This window comes from Salvia miltiorrhiza, chromosome 7, assembly GCF_028751815.1.
Source record: "Salvia miltiorrhiza cultivar Shanhuang (shh) chromosome 7, IMPLAD_Smil_shh, whole genome shotgun sequence".
Taxonomy (NCBI): Eukaryota; Viridiplantae; Streptophyta; class Magnoliopsida; order Lamiales; family Lamiaceae; genus Salvia; species Salvia miltiorrhiza.
The window spans coordinates 55,263,168-55,285,260 of NC_080393.1; the positions used below are offsets into that span (position 1 = coordinate 55,263,168).

Here is a 22,093-nt window from a genome sequence, read left to right on the forward strand (position 1 = left end):
ATTTTTTGTCTACATCAAACTCGCTTCCAGGTAAAAAAAAAATCTTAAGTATAATGCCAATATAGCATGATCAATCTCAAACATGTGTCCTTAAACTGTATCTTAATTTCATTAATTGGATTGTTTTGCTTAATTTTCTTTTAATTTTATATGTGATATTATAGCTACAGAGGTATTCGACAAAGAAGACATTTATACTAAATGAATAAAAAAAGGTGTCTGATTGCATTTATTGGAGCTACAAAATTTTAATACGAGCCTCTCCTACTTTTTGTTGCGATAATGGAAAGCTTATACTTCCATTTTCTGAAATTCCTGAAGAATTATATGAATTCTTTACATCTGAATTACAAGAAGCTATGGATTTTCGAAAAAATATCTGCTAATCTCATTTACTTCATTGGAGTGAAATTGGATAAAGAGCTTACAATACAATTTGGAACATTCTATAGTATTGAGTGCAAGGATATAGAATCAAAGTTTGACAAAAAAGAAGAATTTTGTAAGCCTCAAATGATTTCTTTTCTTTATTATTACTAATTACAACATATATGTATAATATTTACATGTGTATACTAAGCAGATGTCTTTGGAACTTTGGTACGAGTTGAAAATAATAAAATGGTACCAACAAAAACAGTGAGAGACATAACTATCCTAAACAAAGAGTAAGTATTTTATTTTTATATGACGTCATTGTTTGTTTGTTTTTATAAAATACAAATAAAAAAAATTCACAGCTATGATTCCAGCTCCCCAACACTCCCTTCACGCCTAATAGAAATGTCAACCCAGCTCTGGATGTGGCTGGCAAGCCTATTTCCAGCTCTGAAAACCTAATCAATAGAGATAAGATACCCAGCTGAAACGCATCAGGGATGCTTTGACAGATATGGAGCCGATCATCGTCGTTTTGGGTGGAGTCTTCAAGAGCTTCATGTGGTATTTTCAGCTGAGTCGTTGACAATTCCCTCAGGTAGCTAAGCCTTAGCTAGCTGGGCATCCCGCATGATATACCATATAATATATCCTTGTAATCTCTGATTTAAAACAGTCGCCTAACCTGAAGCATCAGCCCACAAGCCAAGATAAATGAGATCAATCAAACAATACTAGTATGAGTAAGAGATTTAATAAGGAGCCCAATCTTGAACCCAAAAAGTCTCAGGTAGAACTTGCAACATTCGTTATAAACACTAACACAAGGCTGTCACATATTTTTTCCCAATTCAGAAACATGAACAAACACAAGGATGGAAGCCCCTGCTGCGCCAAGAGATGTTGGGCAGGGTTGTTATTTTCATCAGCTCCAAATTTTCCCAAAGTAAGTGCAGAGGTCGTTGCATCCCGAGCAGAGCTGGAATCCCGTGCTAGATTTAAGAGGTAGCATACGGGGCTGTAATCCCACACATCGCAGCCATAGGATGAGGTATGGAGCAGTTCCCTAACTTTGTAGTTGAAAGCACGGTCGCGAAGCGACGCGGTTTCAGACGACCCTCACTTTTTGAGTAAAAAATCTCTTGAAGATAACCCTTCTAGAAAGCTACAAAAAAGACACACAGAATCACCAATCCATTTAATGAGATTGCAGCCCCTCTCAAGCTATGCTGAGAATGAAGATAAATAATAGGGTTAAGGTACAGATACCTCCTAAACATGACCCCCTAGAACGCATACTTCCCATTCTCCAACTTGGTACAAATTGCCCCCCAAACTCGACGGAAAGTATACAACTAACTCCAGCCCACAGACGGACGTTAGACGCCGTCCAAAAAATATATATATATACATTTTTTTTAAATGCGGGGCCCTTTTGAACTCAGCCCTGCCTTCTTGAACTCAGCCATGCCTTCTTGAACAGCATGAGGGCAGCACTCCCGTTCGTGCAGGGCTGAGTTCAAAAGGGCCCCGCATTAATATATATATATATATATATATATATATATAGAGAGAGAGAGAGAGAGAGAGAGAGAAAGGTTAAACAGAGAATGCTAAATATTTAGAGAATAGAGATTTGCCCCGGGTTCGAATCCTGATGGTGGCGAGTTTTTCTATTTTTTTACTAAATACGTCTGTTCATTTGTTATGTTGATCTGTTCGTAATATGTATAGACTTGTTCAAAATGAAATATATAATAATTCTCTGTTTAACTTGACCCTATATATATATATATGTATATTTTGGACGGCGTCTAACGTCCGTCTGTGGGCTGGAGTTAGTTGTATACTTTCCGTCGAGTTTGGGGGGCAATTTGTACCAAGTTGGAGAATGGAGGTATACGTTCTAGGGGGGTCATGTTTATGAGGTATCTGTACCTTAACCCTAAATAATAAAGAATTGAAACACATATCCACACAATAACACAAGATTCTTCCGTGAAATAATTTGGGAATGAATGCCCGATAGACTGAATTCAGCAGTGATAGTTCTGTCTCGGCGCTACAAATGTTACATCATTGATACGTCTATCTCCCTCCTCTGTCCATAGTCTACTACCCCCATTCCGCCCATCATCCTCAAACTCATAACATCTCCGGCCCTCATACACCCTTCCGCCTGAATTAGGCTTGCCGGATCTCGCGCGTGACGGAGCATTTCCTCCGGTGTCAACCTACAGCCCTAAGACGCCTATCACCGCCGAGCCCTAATCTCCACTACTAGAAGTCTGGGTAGAGAAATTTTCTGAAACTTGTCAGATTCTTTGAGATTTGAAGCGACTAGATTTAGACCCAGCTTCAAGATTATCAAAATCCAGATTCCCAAAATCCCATGATTCGAATAGTAATGTAGCAGAACATGATGCTTTCTCTTAGTCCCCGATTCTTCATTTGCCCTCGCACCAAAAATTGTGTAAAGTCACAGGGAATTGTGAGTAAAATGAAAAGAAATGAAGGGATTGAGATTAATCAAGTCCTGGGCAACCCTGTGGTCGAAAATTTTATTCCGGATCCCCTGTATTTCTCGATTAAAAGAGAACAAGTTGTGCAAAACTTTGAGCCCTACGAGTAGCAGCTGGGTCCTTGGATCTGAAAAAATGGCGGGGCGGCGCGTGACATTCTTCGCGTCGGAGAAGGATTTCTTGAGAGAGGGTGAGGTGGCAATTGCTGTTCTGCTGCTACGGTTGGAGCCAACAGGAATTTGGGGATTTTTCACTAAAATCCCATATTGAAAGGGATATGATACCGGCGATAGCGGTGAATAGGCAGATCGTCTCGACGAAGCCATGTTCTCAGAGAAAGATAGGCAACGAGCAGTGGAAGAATTTCGCCATGAATTACGAAGGCTTGCCGGGAATTGACCGTCGATATGGAGAAGATGACGTGGAGAGCTTCTCCGGCTGGAGGATGGCGGCTCCACGACGGAGTCAAGGGCGAAGTCCTATGTGGCGACGACGACGTAACCTTGAGCATAGTGATGGGTGTTTCCTTGTTTATTGAGCTTTTTAGCTTCTTTTGAATTGAAGTGGATTCAGAGGGATTTTGGTAGAATAATTTTCTGGGGAAGAGAAATAATGGGCCGATGAAAAGATGAACTAGAGATTTCCCAGTATCTTGGGATTTTTACTCGAACACCCCCCCCCCCCCCTCCTTTTTTCCGATGGAACTGCCCAGATCCTTTTGTAAAATAAAATCATAAACCCAAAAACCAAGAAGTGCATAGAAAATTTCCAGAAACCCTTTTAGAAAATAGAATCAGACGACTCCCTCAAGCAATACCTCCATTGCCCCCTCCCAGAAAATTACAAGAGAAGACTTTAAGTGAAGTTTCTCAAGAGAATCTGGAAAACGTGAAGAACACTAAATCTAAACGCACGTCTTAGCTCGGAGTGTTCCCACAGACGGCGCCAGTTGACGAAGCAAGATTTAACACCCAATCTTAAAGCATATAAAGATATAAGATAACACGAGAATTTAATGTGGTTCGATCTTTAAAGATCTACCTCCAATATAAGATAACACGAGAATTTAACGTGGTTCGATCTTTAAAGATCTACCTCCACGGCAATCACACAAGTAATTCCCTTATTTTGTGAGAAATTTACAATTACAAGTGAAGTAATAAGAATGAATTCCCCATTTCCATGTACAAGAGCACTATTTATAGATGATTAATCGGGCCTAACCCTAAAGCCCACAAAACATAGAAATAAGGCCCAAGTCGGTGATATGGCTGAACCCGACAAGGCTGAAAACCGGCAAGGCTGGAGCCCGATAAGGCTGAAAACCGGCAAGGCTGGAGACCGACAATGATGAAAATCGGCAAGGTTGGAGGCCAAAGCTGGCACTTCCACGGTGTACAGCGCTGATGCATATTTTACTCCTCATCATTACAATTCTGAGCGCAGCTTCCAAGTGGTCAGCTTATGGTTGGTGCATAAATTGACTCACAACACCAATAGCATAGGCAATATCAGGTCGTGTATGAGGAAGGTAGATGAGTTTTCCTACCAGACGCTGATATTGTCCACGATCAGCTAACTCAACTCCCTTCACAATTTGCAGCCCATGATTTACAGCAATAGGCATTTCGGCTGGCTTACAATCTAACATCCCTGTTTCTGCTAAAAGATCTAGAGTATACTTCTTCTTGTTAATGAAGATCCCCTTCTTTGACCTGAGTACTTCAATTCCGAAAAAGTATTTTAGTTTTCCTAAGTCCTTCATCTCGAACTCTCTGAACAAATTTTCTTTCAACTTCTGAATCTCTTCTGAGTCATCCCCTGTTATGATCATATCATCAAAATAAATAACTAAACAGGAAATGAGATCACCTCGTTTCTTTAAGAATAAGGTGTGGTCTGAATTGCTTTGCTGGTTTCCAAACTTTTTCATAACTGTGGTGAATCTCCCAAATCAGGCTTTGGGAGACTGTTTGAGCCTGTATAAAGTTTTCTTCAATTTGCACACCTCACCATCTTCGAAATCGTCTGAAAAACCTTGGGGGTACCTCCATGTAAACCTCCCTATCTTCTTCTAGTTCTCCATGAAGGAAGGCATTTGTTACATCGAACTGTTGATCCCAATCCTCATTGGCGGCAATGGAAAGAAGAGCTCTCACAGTGTTCATCTTTGCCACAGGTGAAAAAGTCTCCTCATAGTCGATCCCATACATCTATGTGTATCCTTTTGCCACCAGTCGAGCTTTTGTATCGCTCAATAGATCCATCTGGTTTTCTTTTGATTGTGAAAACCTATTTGCATCCTACAGGCTTCTTTCCTTTCGGCAATCTACACTTCTCCCATGTATGATTCCGATTTAAGGCATTTATCTCGTTTTTCATGGCATCTCTCCAATGCTCAATTTTGAGAGCCTGTTCTGCTGTCTGTGAGATCTCCTCATCATACAAGGTTGTTTCATAAGCGGTGGCAGTTTTGGACAAATTCCCCTTGGCAAAATTCCCAATAGAGTATCGAGATTTTTTCCTAAACTTTTCTGGAGTATAACGTTTAGGAGGAATACCCCGAATACTCCTAGGTGGTAACACATATCTCCCCGTATCCCCGTTCACCGTATACTCATGTTCTTCCTATTCCTCTTCAACAACTTGAGAAATATGGTCAGTTGAATCGAAAGCCACAATAGTAGGTTTAATAGCCCTTACCTCAGATATCGGCGGCGGCTCATGCAGCGGACTGGATTGTTCGGAAGTAGATGATGCATGCTCGGTAGCTAGGTTAACCCTTTCTGTTGGATCTGCTTCCGAGCTTGGCATTGGTAACCAACTTAACAGGTCGATCTTGAAGGCTTGATAGAATTTTTGAAGATTTGAATAGAACTCTTGAAGCTTTGAATAGAATTCTTGAACTCTTGAAGATTTTAATAGAACTCTTGAAGCTTTGAATAGAATTCTTGAACTCTTTCGAGACACTTGAAGATTTGAGTAGAACTCTTGCAAGACTTCACTTGATAGAATTCTTCTAGCTCTCCAATTCTCCACCACTTCACTTGTGATTTATTAGCACCCCAACACCTCTATTTATAGATGTAGGAGATGGGCTTCATGGGCTTTGGGCCTCCAAGCATGGGCTTTGGGGTTTAGGTGCCAATGGGCCCATTAATTCATTTATATTAAATATTAATTATATATCTATTTAATTTAGGAATAAATATTTTATTTAATAAAATAGAAAATATAATTGATTATTTAATTCTTGAATTTACACATAGCACGATTTAATTCGACGACAATTTTAATTGTCTACAAATTGCCCCATCGAAACTTGTTCATAGACAAAATGTCTTTGGAAATGGACGAGTCTCGAAATTCATTTTAAATAATTTATACTTTTATTTAGGAGTTCTTGACTTGAATTTGAATTTGTAAATAGTTTATACTTGTATTTAGGAGTTCTTCATTTAGATTAGAACTTGTAAACAATTTATGCTCGTATTTAGGAGTTCTTCAATTTGAATTTAAAAATTTAAATAGTTTATACTAGTATTTAGGAGTTCTTCACTTGAATTTGAATTTGTAAATAGTTTATACTCGTATTTAGGAGTGCTTGAATTTCTTTGAATTTCTAAATAGTTTATACTCGTATTTAGGAGTTTCTTGAATTTGAATTTCTTGAATTTGCAAATAGTTTATACTCGTATTTAGGAGTTCTTCACTTGAATTTGAATTGGTAAATAGTTTATACTCGTATTTAGGAGTTTCTTGAATTTGCAAATAGTTTATACTCATATTTAGGAGTTCTTCAATTTAATTTGTTGAATCTGCAACATTTATCTTAAAATGATTTATACTCGTATTTAGGAGTTTCTTGAATTTGAATTTCTTGAATTTGCAAATAGTTTATACTCGTATTTAAGAATTTTTCAATTTAATTTGTTGAATCTCCAACATTGATCTGAGAATGAACCTATTCATTGGATTTAGGCGGGCCAACAAATTGGGCTTTTGTCACTTAGATAGATATGTGGCCCATTGTTTTATCAGTTAGAGAAGGGTGATTCTATGAATAGCCCCCGTTTTACTCAGTGTAGCCCCCGATCTAAAATAATAATAATAATAAATATTTGTAAATTTATTAATTTATTCTATAGCTCATAACCCCCAAATTAAATATCTATAGCCATAGCCCCCTAAATTAAATACTCTATCGTTTTCGGTTGAAATTCTGCCACAGAACTTCACAAATCAGATTATCGGCACGAATCCATGAAACCGATGAGGATGTTGTGGTAGACAACCATGAGGCGTCGCAGCTTCTCCCACAAATCCATTTTCTGCATCCAAAGGTGGAGCTAAAATGCTTGTTATGGCGTATGGCAGTTCCTTTCAAGGAGGATGGGAATCGCGCTACGTTATTCAATGTGGTGGGGCAGCCCTTCAAATTTTTGGATATCATAAAAGGGCTCTTGGTGAAGGAACCACACAAGAGAATTGCATACAAGAGGGATTGCATAAAAGAGCATTGCACCGAGTTCAAACAACACCTTTCTTTGAAGGCGTCTATTGGGATCTTGTCGTAAGTGGAGCGCCGCCCTATGTGCCCAAACCCATTGATTTTGGCCAATTTCTCACTAATGATTCTAAGCAATCTATAGATAAAAAGCCTCCGGAGATGGAACACGACAAGAACAAAACAAGCTCTTCCGATTCTTATGTTTAATTTGGAGGCTATGGGCTATAGGATAAATTAGTAAATATACAAATATTTATTATTGTTATTTTAGATCGGGGGTAAAACGGGGTCTATGAATAGAATCACCCCTTAGAGAAATTAAATTTCTCTTAATCAGCCTCTGAACCCATATGAACTGGTAGACAAAAGTTTGGTTCAAACAAATGTAGGATTTGCAATTTTATTTTTTTAAAGAATTTAATTAGTGTAACCTAATTTCGCGGCAACACAACAGAAATGATCGAGCCACATTATTTCTGATAACCTTGTACCTCCTTAGTCCAATAAATGCAATTTGAGTTCCATTTTAAGCTTTTCTCGCCATTTCAAATAATATCCCAACATTTTGAGTCTCTTTTTCTGCATGTACCATAGAATTATTAAATGAAGTTAGAGTAGCTCCTCAGCCATCTGCCTATTCAGCACCTTGAATTTAATGCTTTGCTTTCTGTTAGTTTTCGAATTGTATGTTTTTGACCAAGTCAAGAGATGGAAATCGTGAGGGTTGAAGGAGGAAAAGAAGGAACGAATTTTGTTGAGAGAAGGAAGGAGCAAGAGAAGATAAGGAGAGAGAAAGAAGGAGTTGTTGGGAGCTCCTAAATCAAAGGGATAAGTAGCTCGTGAAGACTGATTCTTCCAACTAACTCAACGACCACTCATCCACTTCCCAACCCACGAACTCATACTTGGAGATCAAGATTCGAAGGTCTATAAATACCAAGGAAGAGTTCAGTTCAGATCACGAACTTTGAAAGAAGATATCTAGCTTTTGAGTGATCTGTGTAGGAGTGTTGTTTCTCGTGTTGGGATAACATTAGTTATAGCATTCTTTGTTTTGTTGGATTTCGGAGTATAGCTCTTGAATCCAGTTTTAGTTTGTTAGTGAGAGTGTATAGAGTTCAATACCTAGTCCATTGTAAAGGTATTGAACGTGAGTGTCATTCTCCGTTTAGTCATTTCGCCATAAGGCATTCTTCAAGTTATTTTATAACTTGAAGAAATTTTTCCAAAGTTCTGTGTTTATTTATTTCCGCTGCAAGTTTTACTCTGTGCTGTTTGGTGTGTTACTTTAACACAAGGTTTCCAGTTGATTCGTGTGGAGCAACACTTTCAATTGGTATCAGAGCCAACACTCGATACACTGAGTGTGATCCTTGGTGTTGTTACAACAATTATCGTCACAGTTGTTACAACAGTTGTTTCCACATGGAGCCGTTTGGTGTTATGCGTCCTCCTATCCTTGATGGTGCAAACTACTCTGCCTGGAGGATAAGAATCCGGCAGTACATCAAGGCTATCGACCTTAAAGCCTGGCACTGCGTCGAAGAAGGGTGGTCTGCTCCCAAGACCACTGATGCCCATGGTGATGTGATCTTGACACCACCTACTCAATGGAGTCGAGCTGAGTTCGAGGAGGCAAATTTCAATGAAAAGGCTATGCATGCTATCTATTCCTTCGTGGACATGAACATGTTCAATCTCATCAAGAATAGCACGTCGGCCAAGGAACAATGAGAAATACTCCAGAGACACTGCGAGGGTGACACAAGTGTCAAAGAAACAAGGCTGCGACTCCTGACCACTAAGTTCGAAAACATGAAGATGGATGAAGGTGAAGACATCAAGGAGTATTCCAAGAGAATACTCAGTGTGGCTAATGAATGTCGTGAGCTCGGAGATCCAATCAGCAATCGGGTGCTTGTCTCCAAGGCACTACGAACGCTTCCACCGCGTTTTGAAATGAAGATTACTGCCATCGAAACAAGTCAGAATGTTGCAAGCCTGGAGTTCGTGGACTTGATGAACACACTTCGGACCTATGAGATGACATTGGAAGAAAGAGGATTGCTGCACAAGAAGAAGGCTGTTGCGTTCAATGCCGGATGCTCATGACAACAACCAGCAGCCACATCCTTCAGATACGTGATCTAGAGGATTATGAAGAATTGGAGGAGATTCACGAAGGAGATGATGTTGCACTCATCACAAGGAAGTTCAACAATATGGTGAGAAAACTTAGACGGACCAAAGAGAATGATCGAGAAGGAAGCTCTCCAAGGCATGATTCCGCACCACCTAGGAGGAATGACTTCACACCCCCACGACCAATGAGGAAAGTTGCCTCAACGACTGAAACTTTCAGGTATGATCCAAATTTCATCAATAATGTTCAATGTCGTGAGTGCAAGGGGTTTGGTCACTATGCGAACCAGTGTGCGAACACCCTACGAAAACGAGGCAAATCATATTGGGTGTCTTGGAGTGATGATGAGGCTGCATTTTTCGATGGTTCGGAAAGCTCAAAGGAAGAAAAAGAAGATGATGATGATCCCGGTCTGTCAGCTTTCCATGTCAAGTTTGGAAAAACCTTGTCCGACGATGAGGATGATGAAGGAGACCAGTTGTTAAATAGGTATGACACAGGGTTCTTTCCAAATTGTCTGTGCTTTAACGCATGTGTAGGTAACACGGAGGAAAGCAACGAAGAGACCATGCTGGTTGTCATGGAACTTAAAAAATTCTATGACGAACTATTGGGAAAATGGAAAAAGCAAGGAGAGGAGCTTGAAGCAACAAAGGAGGAGAATGTCAAGCTAAAAGGATCGTTGGCAAAGCTTGAAGCCTCAATCACACAAAAAGAAGTCAAGCTTGAGCATGTTACAAGCCAGCTGGAGGAAGCTCAAAGCACCATTGCCAAATGGAATTCAAGTCGGCATAGGTATGATGATTTTGTGTCTGCAGGAACTACGGACACCACTGGACTTGGATACACTGCTGCACCCGCTGCTGAACCCACACCTGGAAAGACAAAGGTAAAATCTACTCATGGAAAGGAGTTTGTCGTGGAAGGAACTTCGGTTGGTCAGACACGACCACAAAGAAAGAGGTATGTGTGTCACAATTGCTTTCAAATTGGCCACATTCGACCGTTCTGTTTCAGGAAGTTCAATGACGAGAAGAAGATCTTTGTCAACTCAAAGAAAACAAGAGCCAAAGGGAAGAAAAATCCACCACAAGCCCGTAAGAAAGTCTGGAAGTGGGTCATAAAAGATGAACTGAAATGTAATGTTGTGTTCACAGCACTGAAAACTAACATCTCAAGTTCATGGTATTTCGACAGTGGATGTTCTCGTCACATGACATGTGACAATGCTTACCTTAATAACTATCAGGTATGTGATGGTGGGTTTGTGTCTTTTGGTGGTGGTTTGAAGGGTAAGATCATTGGTAAAGGTACCCTAAATGTTCCCAGCTTACCTTGTTTGAATAATATTTTCCATGTTAAAGGTCTTATGGCAAATTTGATTAGTATTAGTCAACTATGCGACGAGAACTTGCATGTTAAGTTTAACAAGGATTCTTGTGAGGTTTTTGATACTCAAAATTATTGTGTAATGAAAGGGCAAAGATCTAGTGATAATTGTTACCTTGTCGATGATCCTAAGTGCAATAAGGCTCAAATTGATGAAAGCATGTTGTGGCATCAAAAGTTAGGGCACACAAATTTTAAGAATCTTGACAGGTTGTCCTAGTTGTAAGCAGTCCAAGGTCTCCCAAAAATCATGCAAAAGGAAAAGGAAGTTTGTGAGAGTTGTCAAAAAGGGAAGCAGATCCATGCCACCCATCGTGCTACCCAACAAGCTGAACAACATTTTGGTACGACCCGATGCTTTGAACTGGTTCACATGGATTTGGTAGGACCAGTTGGTGTTGAAAGTATTGGAGGTAAACGGTATGTGTATGTCTTAGTGGATGATTTTTCAAGATTTACGTGGACCTTTTTCTTACGTGAAAAATCTGAAACTATTGATGTTTTCAAAACACTCTTTGCCCGGTTTACTAACATGTTTGGTGCGAGAATAGCAAGAATAAGGTCTGACCATGGACGTGAGTTCGAGAATGCAGCTTTCACAAATTTTTGTGAGAATAAAGGAATTTTTCAAGAATTCTCAGCCCCCAAGACGCCACAGCAGAACGGAGTTGTGGAACGAAAGAACCGAACCCTGGTGGAGATGGCAAGAGTGATGTTGGCTTCAAAGAAATTGGCACAACGCTTCTGGGCAGAAGCTGTGAACACCGCATGCCATATCAACAATCGAGTCAACATCAGACCTGGTACGTTCAAAACTCCATATGAAATTCTGCGTGGTAAGAAGCCAAATCTCAAATACTTTCATGTCTTTGGGTGTGTGTGTCATATACTGAATGACAGAGAATATCTCACAAAGTTTGATGAAAAAAGTGACAAAGGTATCTTTTTGGGATATTCATTGAATAGTCAAGCCTATCGAGTCTTTAACTTGAGAAGCCAAACTATTCAAGAATCTGTAAATGTGGTATTTGATGATGTAAGGAGTATTGCAGATGAGAATAATAGAGAAGATCAGGTGATGGACATTGTGATGCCAGCAGAGGATGAAACTGCAGATGCTGAGGCAACAGAAGAAATCACACCACAAACACCAGAAGAACAGTGTGATACCGATGAAGAAGAAACCCCCAATAACCAAGGAGAAAATGTGAGTAATGCACCCTCCAGAAGGATTCACAAAAATCACCCAACCTCCCAAGTAATTGGCAATGTAAGTGACGGCATGACCACAAGAGGTAAACCACCGGTTGATTACCGGAAGATGATTTGCATGTCTTCTCTTTGCACGTCTATACCAGGTTTCTTGTGTTTTGTGTCGAAGTTTGAACCAAAAACAGTCAAGGAGGCATTACGTGATGAATTCTGGATGCTAGCCATGCAAGATGAACTTAACCAGTTTGTTCGAAGCGATGTTTGGTATCTTGTGCCTAGACCTGCTGACAGAAATGTGATCGGCACAAAGTGGATCTTCAAGAACAAGTCAGACGAGTGTGGGACGATAGTGAGGAATAAGGCGAGACTTGTGGCGCAAGGTTACACCCAAGTCGAAGGTGTTGACTTCGATGACACTTTTGCTCCAGTCGCCCGCATCGAGTCAATACGGCTGCTTCTTGCAATTGCGTGCCATCTCAACATCAAGCTGTACCAAATGGATGTTAAAGGAGCTTTCCTCAACGACATTCTAAAGGAAGAGGTGTATGTAGAGCAGCCGAAAGATTTTGAAGATCCACACAGACCACACCACGTCTACAGGCTAAAGAAGGCTCTCTACGGCCTTAAACAAGCCCCTCGAGCATGGTATGGACATCTAACTTCCTTCTTACTTGAGTTTGGATTTGTGAGAGGTTATGCCGATAGGACATTGTTTATTAAAAGAGAAAGTAGTGATATTCTGATCACTCAAATCTATGTTGATGATATGATTGTCGGTGCTACCTCACAACGTTTGTTAGGTGATTTTGCAAGGGCCATGACCACCACATTCGAGATGAGCATGGTGGGTGAACTAACATTCTTTTTAGGGATCCAAGTCAAGCAAGAACCGAAAGAAATTTTCATCTCACAGGGGAAGTATGCACGAGATATGGTGAAGAGGTTCAATCTGGAAGGTGCAAGGCACATGCGCACGCCAATGGGATCAAGCGACACTTTGTCAAAAGACAATGCTGGGGAGGCAGTAGATCCAACACTCTACAGATCAATGATTGGGAGCCTCCTATATCTCACCGCAACACGATCTGATATCATGTTCAGCGTGTGTGTTTGTGCCAGGTATCAAGCTGATCCTAAAGAGTCTCATTTAAAAGCGGTAAAGCGTGTGATAAGGTATGTGGCTGGCACACTTGATCTTGGCATTTTCTTCTCCAAAGATTCTAACACGAACCTTGTAGCTTTTAGTGACTCAGATTGGGTAGGGGATACTAATGATAGAAAAAGTACAAGTGGTGGGTGTTTTTATCTTGGAAATAACTTGGTGTCGTGGCATAGTAGAAAGCAAAATTGTGTCTCTCTCTACTGCAGAATCCGAATATGTTGCTGCAGGTTGTTGTTGCTCTCAACTTCTTTGGTTGAGACAAATGTTGTCAGATTACGGTGTGACGAGTGATGTGATGGTGATGCACTGCGACAACATCAGTGCAATAAACATTTCAAAGAATCCGGTCCAACACTCACGAACCAAGCACATCGATATTCGACACCACTTTATTCGCGATTTAGTGGAACAAGAGGTAATTAAGTTAGATTATGTTCCAACCGAGAACCAAATTGCGGATATTTTTACTAAACCTTTGGATTTTGAGAGATTCACCATGTTAAGAAGGTCTCTTGGCCTTTTCCTTCGAAACTAATGAAAAAGGAAATGTTTGTTGCATCAGATTTAAAAGAAATACTCTTAGATGCAACTGTCTTTTTGTCTGTGTGATGCTCTATGTTATTTCAACACGTTCTTCTTCACTAACTCAGATTGTGTGTATAATCTATGTAAAGCACAGAAAAAGCCAAAGTAGTTTGGGGGGCACGACGTTCGCTGCGACGATGCTACCTTACAAAATGGCCATCCTCGATTGCTTTCACAAATTTAGACTAGGGGCACGGCGTTCGCTGCGACGATGTTCTCTATGTCAATAAAAATGAGTGAATTTTACTTGGTGCTGTGCTTATAAGTGCGAAATAAAGTTTAACTGAGTTATGTGTTAGGGGATGTTGTCATAAATGAAGGCATCACAATAGACATAAAAATTCTTGAAAATCTGGGAAGGCTTTTTGTTCCGATTTTCATGGGATTCTCTCTCTATCCGCAGGTTCTGTAATTTGTTACGCATTTCTTGGCCTTGATTTGAGCATATCTCTATCTTAATCTCCTTCCAACCCTAATTGTCGAATTTTATGGTGAAGATTTACTTGAAAGATTTGGTTTGTTGAGTGATTGGATATGCTTTCTTTAGTATTTATTCACTGAATGCAAATCACATCATCACCATTCTTCATCATTGCACTTTGATCTGCGTGAGAGACCCTTTGCTTCCTCTCGTTTTGTATTTAGTATTTTTTGCTCTCATAATGTCTAACCCAAACACTATTGAGCTTATTAGACAGATTTTGTCAAATCCCCAATTTCAAGCAGTCCTAGCCACCGTCTCCACACCCACATTGCCGAAAAATCAAGCAGTTCCATCGTTGCCGTCTCTGCCTGCTCCGATGACAAATCCAGCAACAGCAGGCGAACATCCTCCTCCACCGGTTTCTCAAACACCGGAAGTCCCAAAAGAAGTGCTGAATCCGGCGCCCATCTCTACCATCGAGCACTCCGCCGATTCACCGGACGAAAATCCGGCGAAGCAAGGGGAACCATCCAAACCCTCAATTAAACGCAAAAGGAAGGCGGCCGAAGCCCCAAAACCCAAGCTCAAGGCGGTTCGTAGGTCCAACCGCATTCCCAGCCAACCTAGGGTTTCAAAGCCCGGACCTCCGAAAATGGTGCTACTCGACGAATCCGAAGATGATGAGCCCCCAGCCAAGCACGCACGCAAGACCGGTCCCACAGTCGAAACCTCCACCACCGCTGATGAAGAATCTGTCGCTCCAACAGAGGAGACCACAGAACCAACGGTCTCGTCTCCGGTGGAATCTCTGGATACTCTGCTCAATGAGACTGAAGCAGAGGTGGCAGCAAAGAATGCGTCTGACGACGACACACCTCTTACAGACGTATTGACGAGGCTCAAGCGAAAATCAATTCGTGAAGGAAAGAAGAAAGCTACCACCTCAGCTGCGCCCACAACACCGGAGGCCACATAATCGGATGAGGAAGAAATGGAAGTGGAGGACGAGGAACCCGAAGGCTCCGACATGGAGGTTAGCAAAGCCTTCAAGTCCTTCTTCTACACTGCTGAAGCGGTGAAGTCTTGGCAAAACGTCAAGGAAATGGAGTGCTATAGTGAGCGAAACATTGAGCAAGATTCCTTCAAGATGTTCAATCTTGTGGAATTTTTTAAGGCTTGCCACTTGTTCCAGTCAGTCACCGAGGTGGAGCCCTTTGTGAAATCAGTGGTTCAACTAGTCTACAGCAATCTGACAGCAGATTTCGGCAATCCAAGGTCCAAAAAGTATGGGAAGATCTTCTACAAGAACAAGATCTTCACACTAACTCCTTCCATCATCAATGGAGTCCTTGGCACGCCTGATGTGAAGAGCACAAAGGTGAAAAACATGGACAAGGTCGCAACGGTCATCACCGGAGGGAAAGTGTGGAAATGGCTGAAACCAATGAAGTCTTCCACCTTGTCATACCTGTACTCTGCTCTATTCAAGGTCATGACTTTGAATTGGATTGTGTCAACCAACTCTACCGTGGTCACACAACAGCACGGCATACTTCTCTACTGCATTGGAGAAGGGTTGCCGTTCAATCTGGGTCAGGTTGTTTTCGATCAGATCGCTGCTTCTTCTCAATTGTCTGGGTTGCCGTTTCCCTCTTTGATTTTCAGGTTCCTCCGGAGTCAAGGCGTGAAGGTAAAGGATTCTGTCCAGAGAGAGGACATCCATGAGTATGCTCTCACGAGTATGCTCTTTAGTGAGGGCAAAATTGCAGATCTCCCCTGGGTTAATCCTGTTGCCGCTCCCACTGTTGCAGACACTACCATGATCACAATCCCAAAGGCAACATTGCAGGCCCTTTTACAGCAGATCGACGAATTCGAGAATAGCCTTCTTCAAGCTCGGAGAATTCAGGGGGAGTCATCGTCAATCCTGAATCAAGCCAAAGGACAGTTGATAGCCCTCCTTTCTTCCCAAAAAGGGGGAGAAGATGCTGATGCTGCTACTGATGCTGATGGAGCAGGGGAATGAAGCCAGGGGGAGCTGTGTTCTTTGATGAATACTTTTTAAGTTGGCAGAACGTTTTTAAACTAGCAAAACTTTTGTTTGATGGATGTTTAAGTGTTTTTGATTATTGATACTTTGACTTATGCTATGCTTATGCTTTTTGCTAGTGGCCAATTTTGCCTTGGTTTTTGAAAGTTTTGTGTAGGTGCTGCTGTGAGAATATTGTTTTGTTTGTGTGTTTTTGTTACTGCTATCTCTGCAGGGGGAGATCACATCAAGGGGGAGCAATTTGGTATTTGGTTTTGTGAAGAAAGGCAAAAAGGGGGAGTTTGTTAGTTTTCGAATTGTGTATGTTTTGCTCTTTCTTCACATTGTGTTTGTAGGTGTTTTTGACCAAGTCAAGAGATGGAAATCGTGAGGGTTGAAGGAGGAAAAGAAGGAACGAATTCTGTTGAGAGAAGGAAGGAGCAAGAGAAGATAAGGAGAGAGAAAGAAGGAGTTGTTGGGAGCTCCTAAATCAAAGGGATGAGTAGCTGGTGAAGACTGATTCTTCCAACTAACTCAACGACCACTCATCCACTTCCCAACCCACAAACTCATACTTGGAGATCAAGATTCGAAGGTCTATAAATACCAAGGAGGAGTTCAGTTCAGATCACGAACTTTGAAAGAAGATATCTAGCTTTTGAGTGATTTGTGTAAGAGTGTTGTTTCTCGTGTTGGAATAACATTAGTTATAGCATTCTTTGTTTTGTTGGATTTCGGAGTATAGCTCTTGAATCCAGTTTTAGTTTGTTAGTGAGAGTGTATAGAGTTCAATACCTAGTCCATTGTAAAGGTATTGAATGTGAGTGTCATTCTCCGTTTAGTCATTTCGCCATAAGGCATTCTTCAAGTTATTTTATAACTTGAAGAAATTTTTCCAAAGTTCTGTGTTTATTTATTTCCGCTGCAAGTTTTACTCTGTGCTGTTTGGTGTGTTACTTTAACACAAGGTTTCCAGTTGATTCGTGTGGAGCAACACTTTCACTTTCCATTTCGAGCCATTTCTTATAACACCAATTATCTTTGCAACAACTTTGCTCTTTTAGGAATTTCAAAGTCTGCAATCTGAATTTCAAATGGCAAAATATTTGTTTCTTTGCTTGAGAGCCGTTGGGAGTCTGTGCAGAAGGCTACCTGGGGCTCCACCTTTTTCTCGTACGTTAGCGGCTAGGGTTTAGGGTCTTCGGAAAAATTTGTGCCTATAAATGGGGTGCTTCTGTGATCATTTTCATTCACACAATCATCCATGGTTTTCTTCCCTTAGCAGCAACAGCCACTCTCCTTCTTCTTTCTTTTATGATTTCCGTTTTGTTCTTCAGCTAGCAGTAACTGCCTCCTTTATTATTGTTGGGTTTGCGGAAGCTATGATAGGAAAAATTTAGGGAGAAATGGAGTTTTACTTTGAGTTGCTACAGCACAATCATATATTTTACTTGGTTTTGCTTGATATTTTTTCTTACTTGATTTTACAAATGAGAGCAACACTGTGTGCATGGATTATTCTAGAGACTTCAAGTTAATAGCCTAATAGATGCAGGAGACTCTTGAGATATACTACACTTATGAATGTGACTCTTAATGTAACAAGGCAGTAAATATGCACTAGAATGCTAAAGATCAAGAGACAAATTATGTTATTTAACACCCCTCTTAATTTGTAATCTTGACTTGCTTTTAGAACTTCTCAAATGTGTTGGAGGTAGCTTCTTTCGGCAGAACATCAGCCGGACCTTGAGTATTTTCTTTTGCTACAAATCGAACATTGTATTTTTTAATTTCGCCTTCTTCATTGAAGACCTCTTTTAGCCCAATAGTCTTCCTTTCTTCAAGAAAATCAACGAGCTCCCAAGTTTTATTTTTCTCGATGTTGGACATCTCTTCGTGCATAGCCTTCTTCCAATGCTCGACCTTTGATGAATCTTCAAGTGCTTCTAGTGCATTTGTAAACAAACAAAACTCACAACATTCATAAATGTCAGTAGCACTTTCATAAATAGAGGAGTAGAACAGAAATTCTTCTTCAGACTCTTTAGCGAGTTTGGCGTCTTCTTTTTCTTCATTTTTCTTTTGAAACCAACAATCCCTTTGTGAATGATTTGGGATTTGCATCTTTTGCATCTAAAGTAGCAATCTTTGGATTCATGGTTTGACTTCTTACAAATAAGACAATTAGAATTGTTAACAGAATTTTGTGATGGCTTGCCTTTCCAACTGCTTTTCTTCAGTTGTGCTTGAAAAGCTTGATTCACTAACGGTTTGTCCGATCGATTGATTCTTTGCTCATGTGCAAGAAGCAAACCCGTCAATTTATACGCGGTCATTTTTGACAGATCTTTGGACTCCTCGATTGCAGCAACTGTATGATCGAACTTTGGAGGAAGAGATCGCAACACCTTCTCCATGACACGTCTATCTTCAATTGTGTCACCGCAGCTTTTGATTTGGTTTACGATCTCCGAGACTCGTGAAGAAAAATCACGAATTGACTCCCGATCTTCCATTTTGAGATTGTCAAAATCTCTCCATAAAGATTGAAGCTTTAAGGAGATTGTCTTTTCGGTTCCAAGAAATTCTTGTCTTAATATTTCCCAAGCATCAATGGCATTTTTTACACCAAAAATGCGTGGAAAAATTGATTTTCCAACACCTTGTTGAAGATATCGCAGTGCCATTGCATTCTTCTTTTTGAATTCCTTCTGCAATCTTTCATAATCTTTGTCTCCATCCTTGGGTTCTTCAAGCTCTCCATCGATTATTTCTGATAATTCCATGGACTTAAAGAACGTTGTCATTTGGCTGCACCAATACTCGTAGTACTCTTCTTCAAAAATTGGAACTTGGCTTGGTGCATAGGCAAACAAAAGGTTAGATGAATTTGCTGCCATTGTGTTGAAGGAGATGGGATAAAATGGCTCTTGATACCAAATTTGTTGGGTTTGCAGAAGCTATGATAGGAAAAATTTAGGGAGAAATGGAGTTTTACTTTGAGTTGCTACAGCACACTCACATGTTTTACTTGGTTTTACTTGATATTTTTTCTTACTTGATTTTACAAATGAGAGCAACACTGTGTGCTTGGATTATTCTAGAGACTTCAAGTTAATAGCCTATTAGATGCATGAGACTCTTGAGATAAACTACACTTATGAATGTGACTCTTGATCTAACAAGGCACTAAATATTCTAGAGGTCAAGAGACAAATTATGTTATTTAACAATTATTTCCTTTTTGTTCTCTTGCATCGATACAGCAGCTGTAATCTTGCTCCATTTGTTGAGCATACAGGGAGGGAGTAGGGAGCTATCAGTTCGTCATGTTCCTCACGGTCTCTGCGGCAGGGTGCCACCGATGATGGCGTGAACGACTACATCTTCTCCATATTGTATCGAAGTGTAGCGGTCTGCCGGCAAGAAGTTTTGGTAAAGGGGTTTGGCATCTGCGGAAAGCTTTGCTTTGCGATTTGGAGAACTTGACCTTTGTTAGATCAGTTGTAAGTCTTTTCTGCCATAGCTTCCGTTCTTTGAATGCATATATTTCCAAACGTGCCCTCTATCTGAATCTTTTCAGCCTTTCTTGTTAGTTTAAGAAATGCATCAAGATATTTACTTATAGAGTTTGAGGGTTTTTTAGGACAGTAACTTATATTGATTTGGAAATTAGGACAATAACTTTCGGACTTGTAAAAATAGGACATTAATTTTTTTTAAGAGTAAAATAGGACACTAATTAATAAGTGTTGCATCCGCAGGACATTTTTCGGCCAATTATCGGCCAAGAAATGTCCTATTTTTACGACGCTTATTAATTAGTGTCCTATTTTTACTCTAAAAAAAATTAGTGTCCTATTTTTACAAGTCCGAAAATTATTGTCCTAATTTCCAAATCAATCTAAGTTACTGTCCTAAAAAATCCTCTGACTCTTTACTTATATATTCTCGTGGAATTTCTTCTCGGTCTTGTCTTTTGCCCTGATTTCATCAATTGATTTCACTTGTTCTTCCTTTACACTCGTGTCGAGAACCATGCTATCATTAGGGGCTGCTTTTAGATTTCGACTTGGATGACTCACAGGGACGGAGCCAGGAATTAAGTTCGCCCCCGAGAATTTTTTTTTGGCATTCCGCATATTTAAGGCATTTTTTACTACAATATGAGCATAATAGTAATAATAACAAACAATATTTTCATAGATTATATAGTTTCAATATATTACAAATTAGTTTCAAAACACTGCAATTTTTTTTGAACATTTCCTACATTTTAGGTATTTTTTATTAAAAGATAAGTATAATCTAAATAACAAATAAATTTTTTTGGGCATTTCATACACTTTCTATTACAAGACAAGCATAATAATAATAATGAACAATATTTTAATAGATTATATAGTTTTAAATAACACGATTATCCTTAAATTAAGTATATACGGGTGAATATAACAAGCAAATCAACTTTTGTATAACAAAGTTAAGACATATATCTATATATATTTTCGAAAATAAATTCATAAATTAAAAGAAAAAAAAATCTCAAAATTTGGGAGGGGGCTTCAGCCCCCCAGGCACCCCCCTGGCTCCGTCCCTGATGACTCATGAAATGCTTCAAAAACAAAATCTCCCTCTTTTTGTCTCATCCGCTTGCTTGTTTATGCTTTTGCAGCTGACATTGCTTTGCTCAAGATCAGTTTTGACAGCAAGTTTGGACTGGATTGAAGGAATTTTAGAAGGTTGCACCATCAGAGAGGTCAGTTGGATTTAGAATTTGGAGTTTCGGATGTTAATGTTGTTCATTGACTGAGTCTAATTGAACTTGAGGTTCCTGCAGCTGTTCTTGTTAAAGCAAATAGCCCCATATCTTGTTGAGTGTGTTTTGGTGTTGTTGCATACTTTACTTCTAAGTGTCGCCTTCCCAAACTAAAGTCTATTTGTGGAGATGTGTCTCTTGATTTACGGAGTTTATGGTCTTGCAGCTGAGGCTGATAGTTCGAGGTTAGCTTTGAAGTCAGCATCAAAGAAAGTTACATTGCCTTTGTCGTTTGAGTACGACAGTCGGCTTTGTGGAGACGGGAGATCGGCGAAATTTCTTCAAGTAGCAGCGATGGTTCGTGACGACTCCATGGGGAAATGCCGTGCTATCGCCGAAGGTTGGCACAGGCCGAGTGTTCAGAGTGGACGTCGGCATCACAGGCAGCGTCGTGTGGCCTTTTAAGGGAGGAATGAGCCCAATATCCATTTCAATATGGTATCAGAGCCAACCCAATCCAATGATGGGCCCCCCAATATCGTTGTCAACAGATGGCGTTTGGGATAGTCCACGCTGCGCATGAGGGGGGTGTGTTAAAAGTGTCCCACATTAGTTGGAGATATTGCCATAAGCCACTTTATATAGTGAGGCAACCCTCTCCCTTATAAGGCCTGAAAAGTTACCTATCCAATTGCATATGTCGCACACACAAAAAGCAAACGTGCAACACAAAGTATCAACGAAAGTAACAACACTGAACACAAGAGTTGTTCACCCAGTTCGGTGATAAAACACCTACGTCTGGGGGGCCACGCCCAGGGTAAATTATCCACTAGTGAAGATAAGATATTTACAGGACTTATGCGACAGACTCTCTAGCCTTCTAGCCTCAATATCTTCCCAAACCCTCACAACGATGAATAATTGAGAAAAGAACAACGATCTAATCTCTAAGCGTGAATGAACCTCACTCACCA

The 22,093-nt window shown here is 40.2% G+C and overlaps 1 protein-coding gene across 1 annotated transcript; it reads left to right on the forward strand.

Annotated features, from left to right (window-relative positions):
- The first annotated feature begins 15,316 nt into the window (after positions 1-15,316).
- Positions 15,317-16,351, forward strand: LOC130994435 (uncharacterized). The gene has a single exon (XM_057919477.1). The coding sequence runs from the start codon at positions 15,317-15,319 to the stop codon at positions 16,349-16,351; it is 1,035 nt and encodes a 344-aa protein (XP_057775460.1).
- The last annotated feature ends 5,742 nt before the right edge of the window (positions 16,352-22,093 follow it).

What these genes read in the sequence shown, in the direction of transcription:
- LOC130994435 (XM_057919477.1), top strand. Translation starts at nt 15,317, where the DNA reads ATGGAAGTGGAGGACGAGGAACCCGAAGGCTCCGACATGGAGGTTAGC.